Genomic DNA, 13966 nt, shown 5'->3' with positions numbered 1-13966 from the left:
CATGATGCAGGAGGAGGATATGAATTATGGCCTCTCTGGATCAAATATGACTCTAGTAGCAAAAATGCACGACATGATGAGGAGGGTTACAAGGTGGCTTGGGAAGCGCCCGTGTATTTTTGCCCACTCTTCTCTTATTTCTTTATTTTTGGAAAGGTTTTGCAAACATGCAAATTAAGTGGGATCTGCAACAAAACGTTGCAGCTGGGAGTGCTCCTGCTCATTATATGTCGTTCCCTTCCTGTCCCACCCATCCTCCTACCCAACAGCCAGCGTCCCATGTCCATTAAGTATGATCATTGGGTTTTCAGATTCTTCTCCCTCCGCTCCACCCCCAATCTAAGATTTTGTTTCTGCTTCTGCAAACCTTGGGGTTCGCCCAAGTCTGCTGATCCTTCCCCCCTCTTGAGCATGGATTCTGATGTTTTGGCTACGATAGGATTCATGCTCAAAGAATGAGTTAACTATTAGTATATACTGGAATTCTTTATTTTTTCTTTGAAATTATGCAAAAATTAAGTAAATGTGGATATATCTGAACTGTGCACAGAAATGTCTTGTACCAATTTGCAGACTCATTATCAGTGAGGGCTAGGCCCAACAGCCGGGTGAAGGGCAGGTTTTGCCTCCATCATAATATCACCCCAAGAGCAGCAATTTACTTTTTCCCATAGGAGTGAAGAGTGAAAAATCTCTCTCTCTCTCTCAATCTCTCTCTCTCTCTCTCTCTCTCTCACACACACACACACATACACACACACACACAGCCCTACTCTTGTTTATAGCCCTGTTCCTTTTAAGAGCCAGATAGGGACGGTGAGACATTTTTTACCTTTCCATTGCCTCGGTTCACTTTCCTCACTTGGTCAACCATCACCAGCGTACCATTGGCGGTGATCTGCTGGAGCTTCCGATATTTGGCGTTCTCCTTCAGGCCCAGGTAGTCTGCTCGGAAAGGCTGTGGGACGCTAGAAGGCACAACACATAGATTGCAATCTGCACCAATCCTGACAGGCTGATCCCATCTCGGCTGGGAGGATGTCAACTTCAGCCTTTGTACTCACCTCTTGGGGTACAGACTTTTCTTGCCCCGGAAAAGTTCACTGGCACAGAGCTTATCCTGTAAGGCTTCTTTTCTCTGTGGTGACAGCTGATCCCGATATTTCTTACACTGCACCAGGGGCCAGCCAATGGGGATTGAGAGAGAGAGAGAGAGAGAGAGAGGGACAAAACAAAATTAGATATACCTTATTTACAGTCTGGAGGAAGAACACTTGAAGGGGGCTTGAAACCACAGGCAAATTTGCCAAAAGTCACATTTGTTTTGAGTAGATGTTCTTCTAGCCTCTAATATTGCACTCTTAATGACTCCTCCCCGCATCCGCACCCCCAAAAAACTTTATTCAGGGGAAAGCACCTGCCAAGTTATACTCTTTTAAGTTGAGATCTTGCTCCGCACCCACACAAGCGTGGCCTTTTTACATCTTTTTGGTCTTGCAGGGTAACTCTGCTAGTGGGAACAACAGCCACTGAGTCTGGCCATAATGCACATCAATAATGGGAGTAGCCCACAGAGGAATGTGGTAGAGGCATGTTGAGAGCGAGGGAAGTAATTAGGCAAATGAAAGAGTGGACAGACGCCTCCCTTCCTTTGCTTCAGCTCCTCCATCCTTTCACAGTTTATTGGCCCCACATGTATTCAAACATGTTTAATTTGCATCATATATTGAAAGCCACTGTGTTTGGCGGTCCAATATACAGAGGCAGTCTTGCCTCTAACATTCCCAAGTGGGTCATGCCTTTAGATTCAGGTTTACTCTGAAAGGAGAATGAACAGAATGAGCAAGGATCTGTCTCGAACCCTCCAATGGTGGAAAATCTTCTTCAGCTCTTTATTGGTCTCCTCAACAAACTTGTACGGGGCGGGAGGCCAGGCTTGGTCAGTCACTCTCAAAGAAGGGAGGTTGTTTTTCAGGCTCAAGAAAAACTTCTGCAACTATAAGACAGGAAACAGAAAGCAGAAATCCTCAGACATCCAAGAGGGTCACCCACCAATTATGTTGTGATGGTGTATTCCTGTTTACAATAAACAAACCACTGCTACTCCCTCTAGATTGAAAGATGTATAGTGGATTCTTCATAGCAACTTGTATTATAGTAGGCAAATGATTCTAGATATGCCCCCTAACCAGGAAGCCTTTTACTGCTAGGTGGTGTCAACTTTATTATGGAGCCTGATGACACATGGGAGAATTAGGTTGTGTGACAAAATATATTTCTGTCCTGGCACAAGGGTGGCCATGTTTTCTACTTTACAGAGGATGGTTCCCTAATTGAAGGTCTCCTCTATTTGAAGGGCTGTCTAAATCTAGTTTAAAGAGAAAGAACCCTAAGAAGGGAGGGCAGGGAGGAGGAGCCTTGAATTTGCCCAGCCACACACAGCACCTGGAGATCACACTGAGCAGGCAGGATGGGGAGGTGTCTTGTATTGCTTATGTAAAGATAAGCAATAATTATCTTTACGTTAATAATAATTTCCACATTTGCATCTTTACATATAAATTAGCATATCTAAATGCTATGCCAATCGCTGTCCTCCTTTTTTTTCTTTTTTCTTTTTTGAAAATGCGCAGGCTACTGTCCGTACCTGCAGTTCACAGCCTGAAAAATGGCAATGCTCCCAAGAATACTAAAGCTGGCCACCCCTGTTCTAAAAGCAAAAGCCCCATGATATTTCAGCAGGAAAAGATGCAGGAAAAAGCCACAGATAGTTGAGGAGAGTGGCAACAGCTATGGCTAGCAGGGACGTTGCTCGCCTGCAAAAATGAGTGCTCCCATCAAACACTTAAAAAACCTCAAGGGGCTTCTTGACAAACCCAACTTAGCCTTCATTCCCCCTTCCCAAAGCCAAAAGCTGGAGATGTATGGCTGGAGATGATACTTTGTCTAACCAAAGTATCCAAAAAGAGTAATGAAAAAGAGGCCCTGTGGGATACCTTGGTCAGGACAGGAGTGTCTGCTGCTTGTTACCCCCTTCCTGTTAAGTTTGTCTGATAAATTATAGTTGCGTAGTTTCAGTGTGTAACTTGTGCAAGGCAAGAAGTTACACGCGTAACTCCCGTTACAATCCGCCCCATACACTCAGGTCTTCTGGGAAGAATCTACTTCAGCTAGCCAAAACTAGATTAACAACTGTTACCCAGAGGACCTTCTCTTCTGCTGTTCCCAGACTGTGGAATGGCCTACCAGAAGAGACTCGTCAACTTGACAGTCTATTAGCATTCAAGAAAGTTATCAAGACTGATCTCTTCCAGCAGGCCTATCCAGGGGAATTTTAGGATGATTTTAGGATGTTTTAGCAATGTATATTATGTATTTTATATTTACTGTTGTTCCCCACCTCAATCAAAATGGAGAGGTGGGTAAGAATTATTATTATTATTATTATTATTATTATATTATTATTATTATTATTATTATTATTATTATTATTATTATTATTATTATTACACAGTAAAAACTTCATCTGGGAGCATCCATGCAATGCTACCTAGGGCTGATGGAGATTGCAGGCCACACCATCTGCCGGGCCACAAGTTGCACACCCCTGATTTACACGTTGAGTGGCAGTGGTTTTCTAGAGTTTCACACAGGGCCTCTTTCACAGCCCTACTGGGAGACACCAGGGATTGAACCTGGGGCCTTTTCTGGCATGCAAAGCAGCTGCTCTGCCCCCGAGCGAAGGCCCTTCCAATGAATAAGCCCTGGAGCAAATTCCTTACATCTAGTAATCCTTACATCTAGGGAAGCTCAGAGGTTGGCAACAAGGGAGAGGGCTTTTTCAGTGGTGGCCCCCCAAGGCTCGCCTGGCACCAACATTGTTATCTTTTCCGCACCAGGTCAAGACTTTTCTCTTCTCTCAGGCAGTTAACAACATATGCTGAGTTTTTTAACTGACCCCAGAATAGTTGTTTTAAATGGATATTGCTGTTTTTATGCTTTTGATGGTTTAAATTTTTGTATATTTGTTTTTAATGTTCACTATTTTTAACTTTTGTAAACCATCCAGAGAGCTTCAGCTATGAGGTGGTATATAAATGTAATAAATAAATAAATGTGATAAATAAATAAGCCAATAAACCCACTGCCTGCCATTGTGATGCTAATAATAACAGTATTTATTTATTGAGCTCCACAATTTCCCTGACCCACGTGGGTTAGGACCTGGGTTCCTTTAGAAGGGGATAACTTATCACTCCTGACATTCACTCCTCCACCCCCCTCATTCAAAGGCTTCAAATACTTTTCTTTCTTCTCACTATACCTCCTTTTGCACCTCAAAACTATGCCAGGAGGATCTTACTTACCAGGCTGCGGTAGATAAAACTGGTGATGCGCCTTGAGGCTCCAGAGCGGAAATACTTCTGGTATTCCTTCCGCGTCTGTGAGGGGACAAAAATCCTGCTTAGCGATATCTCATAGCCCGAGCAACATTATTGATTATTGATTGATTGATTGGCTTGGGACTCTGGAGGAGGAGGCAGAAAAAAGGTCTAGGCTGTGGCAGGGTGAGAAGGCAGGAAAAGACAGGCAAGAAGACACCCAGCTGGTTTTGTGCAGAAGCTAGGACCATAATAGATACCAGAATAATTAGATACTGCAGCCCTCCCCAACCAGATGTGTTGAATTACAACTCCCATTATCCCTAGCCACTATGGGTCATGGTAGTTGTAGTCGTACACATCTGGAGGGCACCAGGTTGAGGAAGGCTGAGATACCATTTAAATTTATGCAATAGATAAGATGAAAAGTGTGTGTGTGTGTGTGTGTGTGTGTGTGTGTGTAAGTTCAAGGGATGATACACCTTTGTACATTTATCATCTCTCAGTACACCTGAAAGCCTTTTCACGATGTCACAAAGGGAGATCGTTATGTCCTGGGCAGAACTGTAGAAGCAGGGCTGATTTGTAGAAGCAGGACATGTTAGTTTCAAATTCACACAGTTCCTGCTTAGTAAGAGGAGAGCAGCCTAGCATTCAAGCAAGCTGACTTTCCAGATTCGGAGACTGGTACTACTGCAAGATCCCCTGTCTGTGTTACCTCAGGAAATTTTCTCCCAAAGCTCCAAAAAAAGTTAAACTGAGGGTGGTGGTGGTGGTGGTGGTGGTGGCAGTGGCTTATTTATGCACAACTTTACGCATGCATGAATGTGGAAATGATTGTTGACAGGAAACCAGGAATATTTAGTCGATTTAGGATGCAGTCCTATGCATGTTTAAACAGAAAAAGTCCTACATTTGTAGGATTTTTTTTCTGTCTAAAAATGCATAGAATTGTACCTTTAATAGATGAGATTAATCCATTGAAATATGTTCAGCAACTAAAAAAGTATACCTAAATCATCCAATGACATTTTTTTAAAAAAACATTTTAAATACAAGAACTGTTGTTGTTGTTGTTATCTGGGAATGGTATGATGCTATCTTAGAAAGAGCATTCCCTCCTGTGTGTGAGAGAAAGAAGCATTCTTCCTCAACTTCCAGATGTTTTGGACTACAGTTCTCATCATTCCAGGCAAGCACAGCCAATTACCATGCCGGTAATTAATCATCACCACCACCACCACCACCACCAATTCAAGCTGTGGACAGCAAACAATTGAGGAAAGTGGCAGTGATGGGCGTTGTGCTTGGGAGTGTATTTGTTACCTGATAACCTTTCCAGTAAGCAGAAATAACAGTGGCAGCCTGAGTGTGGCGTCTCTGTTCCTTCAGCTCCCGTAGGAGCCTACGAGACTGTAGAGGAAAGGAGGGGATAGATAAGAAACCCACAGGAGCCCAGAGAAAAAGAGAAGCAGAGTGAAATCACAGAACTGTGTTATTTCCCCTTAGCTACAGGGGTGGACAACTTGTGGCCCTCCAGATGTGTCGGCTTTTAACTCCCATCAGCCCAAGCCAGCATAGCCAATAGTGAGGGATCATGGGAGTGGTAGGCCAAAACGTCTGGAGGGCCACAAGTTCCCCCACCCCTGCCATAGAATGACAAGTTTTGAAGCAGTAGATCCATCAACTAAAGCTTTAAGTTGATTAAGCAGAGAGGCAATTTTGATCAGCAAAATTATCTGTGAGGCTGAGAAAGGCACACCTTTATGTTATTTTTATGGCCATTTTGGTTCTGAGTGTTACTCTAATAAGGAACACACACACACACACACACAAAGAAATGATTAAAGATAGCCTTCTCCTCCAACAATTTATAAGCTTTTATTTATTAAAGTCTGTGATATTACACACCCTTCAGGGTATCTCAAAAATACATCTGCGTTGAGGGTGTTTTTGCAAAATGCAATTTTATTTTAGTACAATTTATCAAACAGCTAAAAGGCTGCTGATTAATTAACTAAAAAATCAATTAGTTGACAGCCCCCTTTTTTTTTACAGGTGTGCTGTAATCATGGCATACCATTGCTGCATAGGCAAGAGCCTTTTCCCTCATGCAGCAAAATGCATCCTCCAGCGAGAGAGAAAAGTTTGCATGTAACGTCTTGGGGTGTGCTGCTTATTTCAGATTCATCTGAATTCACCCAGAAATGCTTGTGTAGGGGGGCGGAGCTTGACGGCCATGGTGCTGGTAAGGTTTTTTTAATTCTCTAACCGGCTTCGCCGGGAAAATCAATTATCTCTTTTTAAAAGGGCATAAATCTCAAAGCAACAGGATGGAAAAGGACTATGAATATTAAGTGTTGAAGTTGCTGATATGGTGTAAAGTTGAAAGGACGTCTAAAGTGAGATTTTTTAAAGCGACGGGAGGAATGTCTCTGTTTATGCTCAGCTATCTCGTCTCTGTGGAAAACGAAACTAACTGCCTCACGGCAGTTAATGGTCTGTTTTTGTTAGAGACATGGATCTGATTTATGGCGAATCTCACTTTTTACTGGAAAGCGAAGAGCTGTGAAACACTGGCTATTTAGAGTGAGAGTAACTCAGAAACAGTTTGACTGAAGGACGGTGTGCTAATTGAATCGAGGGGGGGAGGTGCTTCAGCAGCGTTTGGAGGGGAGACGGATGTCTGCTGATTCGGGACTTTGTTTATGTTTGTTTCGGTCTCCCCCAGTGAATGCTGATTTGATGTGTGGAGGAATTACCCCCCCCCCAAAGAAGAAAGAGTGATTAAGTATTGGAGCACAGAGAAATAAAAACAGACTGCTAAGAAGGGGAGATTTATGCCCCATGTCTGATATCAAAAGAAGGATTAAAAAAGAAATAGCAAAAGTTAAGTGGTAAAAAACAACAACGACCCAGTAATCATAATCTCTCCCATCTGGAAGAATCAGTTTCAGAAGAAGAACAGGAAAGCACAGACCCAGCTATAGAAGAAAACATGGCCGAAGGTGGAAAAGCAGCTGGCAGTCAGCCAGCCACTTTAGCTGAAATTAAAGCTGTTATTGCAGAAAACACAATCATTTTTTAAAAAATGGATCAGCAAACGGAAAGCTTTAAACAACAGATGTGTGTGTTAGCTGATAAGATTTCGCAGCACGATAAAGCTATAAAGGATTTGGAGGCGGGAGCAGACCTGATCCAGAAGAAACAAGAGGCTTTTGAAAATTCGACTAATGTGCGGTTCCAAGACCACGAATTAAGGCTGATAGCGGCAGAAGATCAAAATCGCCGTTCAACGCTTCGAATAAAAGATTTAATTCAAACGCAAGGAGAAAATTTGAGAGAAATCATCCTGAATTGGTTTAAAGAGTTGATGCCTGATTTGCAAATGGAAGAAAGTGAAATTGATCGAGTTCATAGAGTGGGGGAGCAAAATTACAAAGGGGCTACTAGAGATATTTTGGTGAAATATAAAGGCAAATCAGTGCAAATATATAATGATCTTTGTCAACACACATTGAATTGGAGGCGCAGCGTCAAGCCAATAACTGAAATATTAGTGAAGAAAAAAATTACATATTTGTGGGGTTATCCTGTCTTTTTAAGATTTACATATGGAGGGGGGGAGCACAAAGTAACCTCTCTGGATCAGGGTAAGGAGTTGTTGAAGAGTTTGGGTCTGTATGAGGATGCAAGTGTGGTTGGAATGGGGGGGGAAATGAGGCTGGGACATCTGGGGTGTAATAGAAATGTTAACTGTATTATGAGATAATTGTAGATAGAAATATTAAGCATAGAAACCTTGCCGGCCAGGCGCAGCACTGCCTCCCCCCCTCCCCCTAGAGTAGATGGCTGGAGTATTAGACTTATGGGGATTTGGGGGGGGAAAGAGGTGGGGAGAGGGGAGGGGGTAGAGTAAGGGGGTTGAGGGTTATATTATGGTGTTTGTGTTTTTATGTATGTGAATTTGAGTTTCAGAGCACAAGGGATCGAAAGAGAATCCAAAAGGGTGAATATGGATAAAAGAATAAAAGTATCAACACTCAATGTTAAAGGTTTGGGGGCAGTCGTGAAAAGGAGGAGAATAGAACAAATGTTTAATAAGGAAGGATCTGTCATAATAATGATGCAAGAAACACATCAGGGCTTCGATAATGTAAATATGATAAATTAAAGTGGCTAGTTTATTATGAAAAGTCATTGGGGACCTCAAAAAAAAATGGAGTGGCCACTTTGATTTTAAAAAAAAGTGGATTCATTTTAGAAGCCATAAAAAAGGATGATAGTGGTAGATATCTTATGATAAAAGGTAAAATTGAAGGAAAGGTATATACATTAATTAATGTTTATGCCCCAAATGAGAGACATAGAGAGTTTTTTATAAAATTATTTAAAGAAATCGAAGAATTTAAGGAGGGGTATGTTATCTTAGCTGGGGATTTTAATATGGTGATGGATAACAGATGGGACAGGTCGAACCCCACTAATGTTGAAAAGAGGAATAATATCACTATATTGAATAAGTTAGTAAAAGAAAATGATTATGTGGATTCTTGGCGTTTACTTAATGGGGTTAAGCCTGGGTTTTCTTATTATTCCCCAGTTCATCATACATACTCCAGGATAGATCATATATTTGTCTCAAAAGATTTTGCAACTAAGATTTGTAAAATGGAAATGGGGGTAATAAAGGTAACTGATCACGCATTGTTAAGTTTAGAATTTGCAATTAAGAAGAATTACAAGGAGGCGTATAGATGGAAATTGAATACAAAAATATTGAAATATAATAAAGTGGTAGAAAAAATTCAGAAGGAATTGTCAGAGTCATGGGAAATTAATGAAAAGGGAGGAACAGTTGGGTCAATCGTTTGGGACACCATGAAGGCTGTAGTAAGAGGAATTTGTATTAGAGAAATGTGCAGTTTAAAAAGACAACAATATGCAGAGCAGGAGAAGCTAGAGACAGAAATTAGAAGTTTGGAGGAAGAATATTGGCAGGGTAAAAATAAATATAAATTAGTAGAAATACAAGCTAAGAAGAAACAATTAGAAAATTTAAATTTAGAGGAGGTCCAAAAAAATTTAATATATATGAAAAGGGAGTATTTTGAAAATAGCAATAGGAATTCCAGATTGCTTGCCAGGCTCACACAAAAGGAAAAAGGGAGAAATGGGATAGAAGCATTGAAGGATAATCAAGGGAATTATTGTTATACAATGAGGGACAAAATAAAAAAAATTCAGAAATTTTATCAGGAATTATATAAGGGTAAAGAAATTCAGAAAGAGAAGTTGGAGGAATATATTGGAAGGTATATAAAGAAGGGAATAAAAACAGTACATAAAGAGCAAATGGAGAAGGTAATAACTCAAAGAGAAGTTGAAGATGTAATTGATAATTTGAAAGTGGGTAAATCACCGGGAGCAGATGGTTTAGGTTCAGAATATTATAAACTTTTTAAAGAGTTTTTAGTTCCGAAATTAGTGAAACTTTATAACGCTATATTATTAGGAGAGAAGATACCAGAATCATGGGAACATTCATTGATAATATTAATTCCAAAACCAGATAAAGATTTGACTATTCCCGATTCATATAGACCTATCTCATTAATAAATCAGGATGCTAAAAAAATTTCATCTATTTTAGCTAAACAGCTAAATAAATTTATAGCAGAATATATAGGAGAAGATCAATGTGGATTTGTGGCAGGAAGGCAGATGCATAGTTTAGTGGGAAGAGTTTTAAACGCAATACATGCAATAAAGAAATCAAATATTAAGGCAGGAATTATGGCATTGGATATTTTTAAGGCTTTTGATTGTGTGAACTGGCAGGCACTAAAGGTTATTGTAGATAAAATGGGATTTGGAAATAAATTTAAAACTATAATAGAACAGTTATATTCCCAAAATACAGCTGTAGTGGTGGTAAACGATGGACTCACTGAAAAGATACAACTAGCCAGAGGTACAAGACAAGGATGTCCGCTCTCGCCGGTCCTGTTTGTAATGGTTATGGAAGTATTGGCGAATGCATTAAGGGATGACGGAGGGATAGAAGGAATTGGAGAGGTAAGGGAAATAAAATTGAATATGTTTGCGGATGATACCTTACTGACTATTAAGAACCCAATAAGAAAAATAGATAGAATTAAATCTCAATTGAGAGAATTTGAAGAAGCTACAGGGTTAGGAATAAATTGGTCCAAATCAGAGATGATTTTGTTTAATTATACCAAGAAGGAAGAAAAGGAATGGGAACATAAGGGAATAGAAATGAGAGTTAAGGAGGAGATTAAATATTTGGGAATTAAAATTACAAAAAACTTAGATAATTTAGAAAAGGAGAATTTAATGAGATTAAAGAAAGAGGTAATAGAAAAATTGGAAAAATATAAAAGATTAAATCTATCTTGGTTTGGAAGAATAGCACTAATAAAAATGAAGATTTTAGCTAAAATTAATTTTGTGTTTAGGATGTTACCAATAAAAATTTCAGAAATTGAGATAAAAAGTTGGCAAAATATTATTAATAAATATTGTAACGGAGGAAAGAAAGCGAGGGTAAATAAGAATAAATGATATTTAAGCCAAAAAAAGGGAGGATTGGGTCTCCCAAATATAAAATTATACTATGTAGCAAATAGATTAAGACATATTGTAGAAGAAATTATAGGAGTAGGAGATCTATATTGGATGGAGGATAAAACTACAAGTAATACGAAGATGAGCTTGGAAAATGTCTTTTTCAAGGAAGGAGGGAGAAAATGGGTTGAAAGTATAGATAATCTACTCCTGAGGTCTCAATGGGAAATTTGGAGTAAATTTAAAGGGAAGCTGCTTCCGAGCAACTCTCCCTTATCACCGGTAATAATGTTAAAGAATTTCCCAGAGGAACTGAAAGGTAGATTAAGTAAAATATTAAAAGAGAAAAACAAATTGAAATTAAAGGATTGGTTAAGAGATATAAAGACAAGAGAAGATATGGAAGATTTGTTAAAGGAGAAAAAATTATCTTGGTTAGAGTATGGGCAATTAGAACAATGGAATAAAAAGTGGATTAAAGATAATAGAATTTGTAGAGAAATGACGAAGTTTGAAGAGTTAATAGTAAATAAGGAAAAAGGTAAACGAGGAAGTATAATTTTAAAAGGGTTAATGAGCGAAATATAGAAAATATTGTTAGAAAAGGAGTTAGGGGATAGTTCAGGGAAAATGGTATGGGAGACAGATTTGAAGGTACAAATAGGGCGACAGAGCTGGGAGGGTCTGTGGAAACAAAGAGTGTTGAGAAGTATGTCAGTGAGAATAAAAGAGAATTATTTTAAAATTTTGTGGAGGTGGTACCTAACCCCGATTAGATTGAATAAGATAAATGATCAGCATTCAGCAAATTGTTGGAGAGGTTGTGGGGAAAAAGGAACGTATTTACATATGTGGTGGGAATGCAAATATGTACAAAGATTATGGAAGATGGTGTTTTTTGAAATTGAAGAAATAGTGGGAATGAAAATAGAACAAACACCAAAGATTGCATTACTGTCACTATTTGAAGATATAAAATGTGGAAAAGAAACTAAAGAGTTGATATCGAGTTTGCTGACTGCAGCACGATTGATGGTAGCTAGGAACTGGAAGATTCAAGGGGAATACCTTATTGAAGAATGGTATAAAGAAGTATGGGATATAGCTATTAATGATAAACTGACTTGTAATATTAAGTGGAGAAAAGGCGTAACTAAAATAAATGAGTTTGAAGGAATCTGGAAACAGTTCCTAATATTTGTGTTTACTAAGGGAAGTGGGAAACCGCCAGCAGAAGAAACGATAAGTTTTTGGAATCAGGAATAGATCCCGAGGTGGAGGGTGCACACTTATGTTAAGAATGATTATGTTATAGTATGATATTTTATAGTTAATATTTACTCAATACATATGTATTCAACATTTATTCAACATGTATGTAGTAGTTGTTTGATGTTTTCTTTATTGTAATGTTTTATGTCTAATTAATGTGGAAAACTAATAAAAAAAAATTAAAAAGAAAAGAAAAGAAATGCTTGTGTACAGGAGCAAACAACAGGGAGCAGGTGCCAGGAAAACAAAGAGAACTCCACCAGGGTCTTTTCACAAAGAGGTGAGTGGCCCCATAGCACTGGCAATTCACTGGCATCTGTGTAATACAACCAGAGTCCAAGGCTCTATCCTGTCCATCTCTGTCATGGGAGGAGGTGGGACAGCAGTGTTTGACTCCACTGACTTCAATTGGAGTGGTTTCACTTACACCATCTCTTTGCTAGTGCCATGCGACTCTGCCGTGAGGAGCAGATCTGAGATCTTCAAGAGTTTAAGATGCCAGCATCAGAGTGGAATGAGGTGCAGCCCTGCACCTCATTCCACTCTGACGCCTACCTCACGCCACCCATTTTTGCAATGTTGCATCAGTGTTGGGGTTAGGCCAGCACAATATCACTGGTGCAGTGATACTTTCTCAGGATTGTAAGGACCATAGAATTTCACAGTTCACTCACCACATAGCCACCCCAAGCCCCCACCCCAAAACAAGCAAAACACACATACCACACGCACAAAAGGACACACCACACCAACCTCCTCATGCAAACCAAGCTAGCAACCCCCCCGCCCCAAGGATAAGATGCATGCACTCACACACAGAGGAAGAACACAAGCAAAACTCCTCCCCATACTTCCCACCAACCCATTTAGCCCCCCCTCCCCAAATTCTCCCTAGAAACACTCCCAGCTTCCCCACAGCTTTGGGTGGGGGGCATCTGCACACACTTCAAAATTAAGTGCTAGATAACAGCCACTTTTTATTTTCTAAGAATACTTCTTGGTCGGGATCACACTTCGCTTTGCAGCTTACCAACCTCTCGGGGTTGGGAGTAAATTTAAAAAACCTTAAAATAGCACGAGGGCAGGAAACCTGGTGGGTGCCAACGGAGGTGTCTATAGGCACATTAGGAACCTCAGGAATACACAAGTCATTAAAAGACACACATCTTAAAAAAAAATTATTTGCTTCAACTAACTCAGGGATGGGGGATTGTTTTGGCCCCGGTGGCCCAGAGTGGCTCCTGGAAGACCCCACCCCAGGCAGATGATGTCAGGGGGGTGCCCCCCCACCTTCCAAAGCCCTGCCTGCTTCTCATCATCCATTTCCCTGCTTAGTGCTACAGAAAGGTCATCCTTACGCTAGTGCTGAGCTGGGAAACTCCACCACGTTTCCCCATGATCAGAGATAAGAGCTGCCTTTCTGTAGTGCTGACCTGGGAAACTCCACTGTTTTGGAGATAAGAGCATTCCCACAGCTCAGCCATGTAGAAAGGGGCTGCCTTGCGGGGGAAACCCCAGTGGGGCAAGGCTTGTGGGGGTGGGGGGAGGAGAGAAGATGGCAGGCTGAATGAGGAACCTCCACAGAACATAGATTCCCCATCGTTCTAGAACAGTGTTTCCCAAACTTTTTCAGGTCACCGCCCCCTTGGTTCCACAAATTCATGCCCAGTGCCCCCCCCCCACACACACACTATAAAAATCATTATTCAGAATAGTGGTTT

At 40.4% G+C, this 13966-nt stretch overlaps 2 protein-coding genes across 3 annotated transcripts in view; one reads left to right on the top strand and one right to left on the bottom strand.

Moving 5' to 3' along the window:
* Nucleotides 1–13966, bottom strand: part of LOC134394290 (unconventional myosin-Ia-like) — a 66498-nt gene that overhangs the window by 5717 nt on the left and 46815 nt on the right. The window contains exons 22-26 of one of the 2 annotated variants that reach the window (XM_063119589.1): nt 5709–5795; nt 4368–4442; nt 1862–1996; nt 1065–1171; nt 833–968 (exon numbers count right to left, since the gene is read on the bottom strand). In XM_063119589.1, the coding sequence (XP_062975659.1) occupies nt 833–968; nt 1065–1171; nt 1862–1996; nt 4368–4442; nt 5709–5795 (540 nt within the window). The remainder of the gene's footprint in view (nt 1–832; nt 969–1064; nt 1172–1861; nt 1997–4367; nt 4443–5708; nt 5796–13966) is intronic. The other variant, XM_063119590.1, reaches the window with a different exon arrangement.
* Nucleotides 1–13966, top strand: part of LOC134394291 (retinol dehydrogenase 16-like) — a 50244-nt gene that overhangs the window by 31597 nt on the left and 4681 nt on the right. The window lies entirely within an intron of this gene.

The sequence above is a fragment of the Elgaria multicarinata genome, chromosome 3 (genome assembly GCF_023053635.1).
Source record: "Elgaria multicarinata webbii isolate HBS135686 ecotype San Diego chromosome 3, rElgMul1.1.pri, whole genome shotgun sequence".
Taxonomy (NCBI): Eukaryota; Metazoa; Chordata; class Lepidosauria; order Squamata; family Anguidae; genus Elgaria; species Elgaria multicarinata.
The sequence above is the reverse complement of the archived record's forward strand: the minus strand, read 5'-3'. Positions and strand labels throughout refer to the sequence as shown.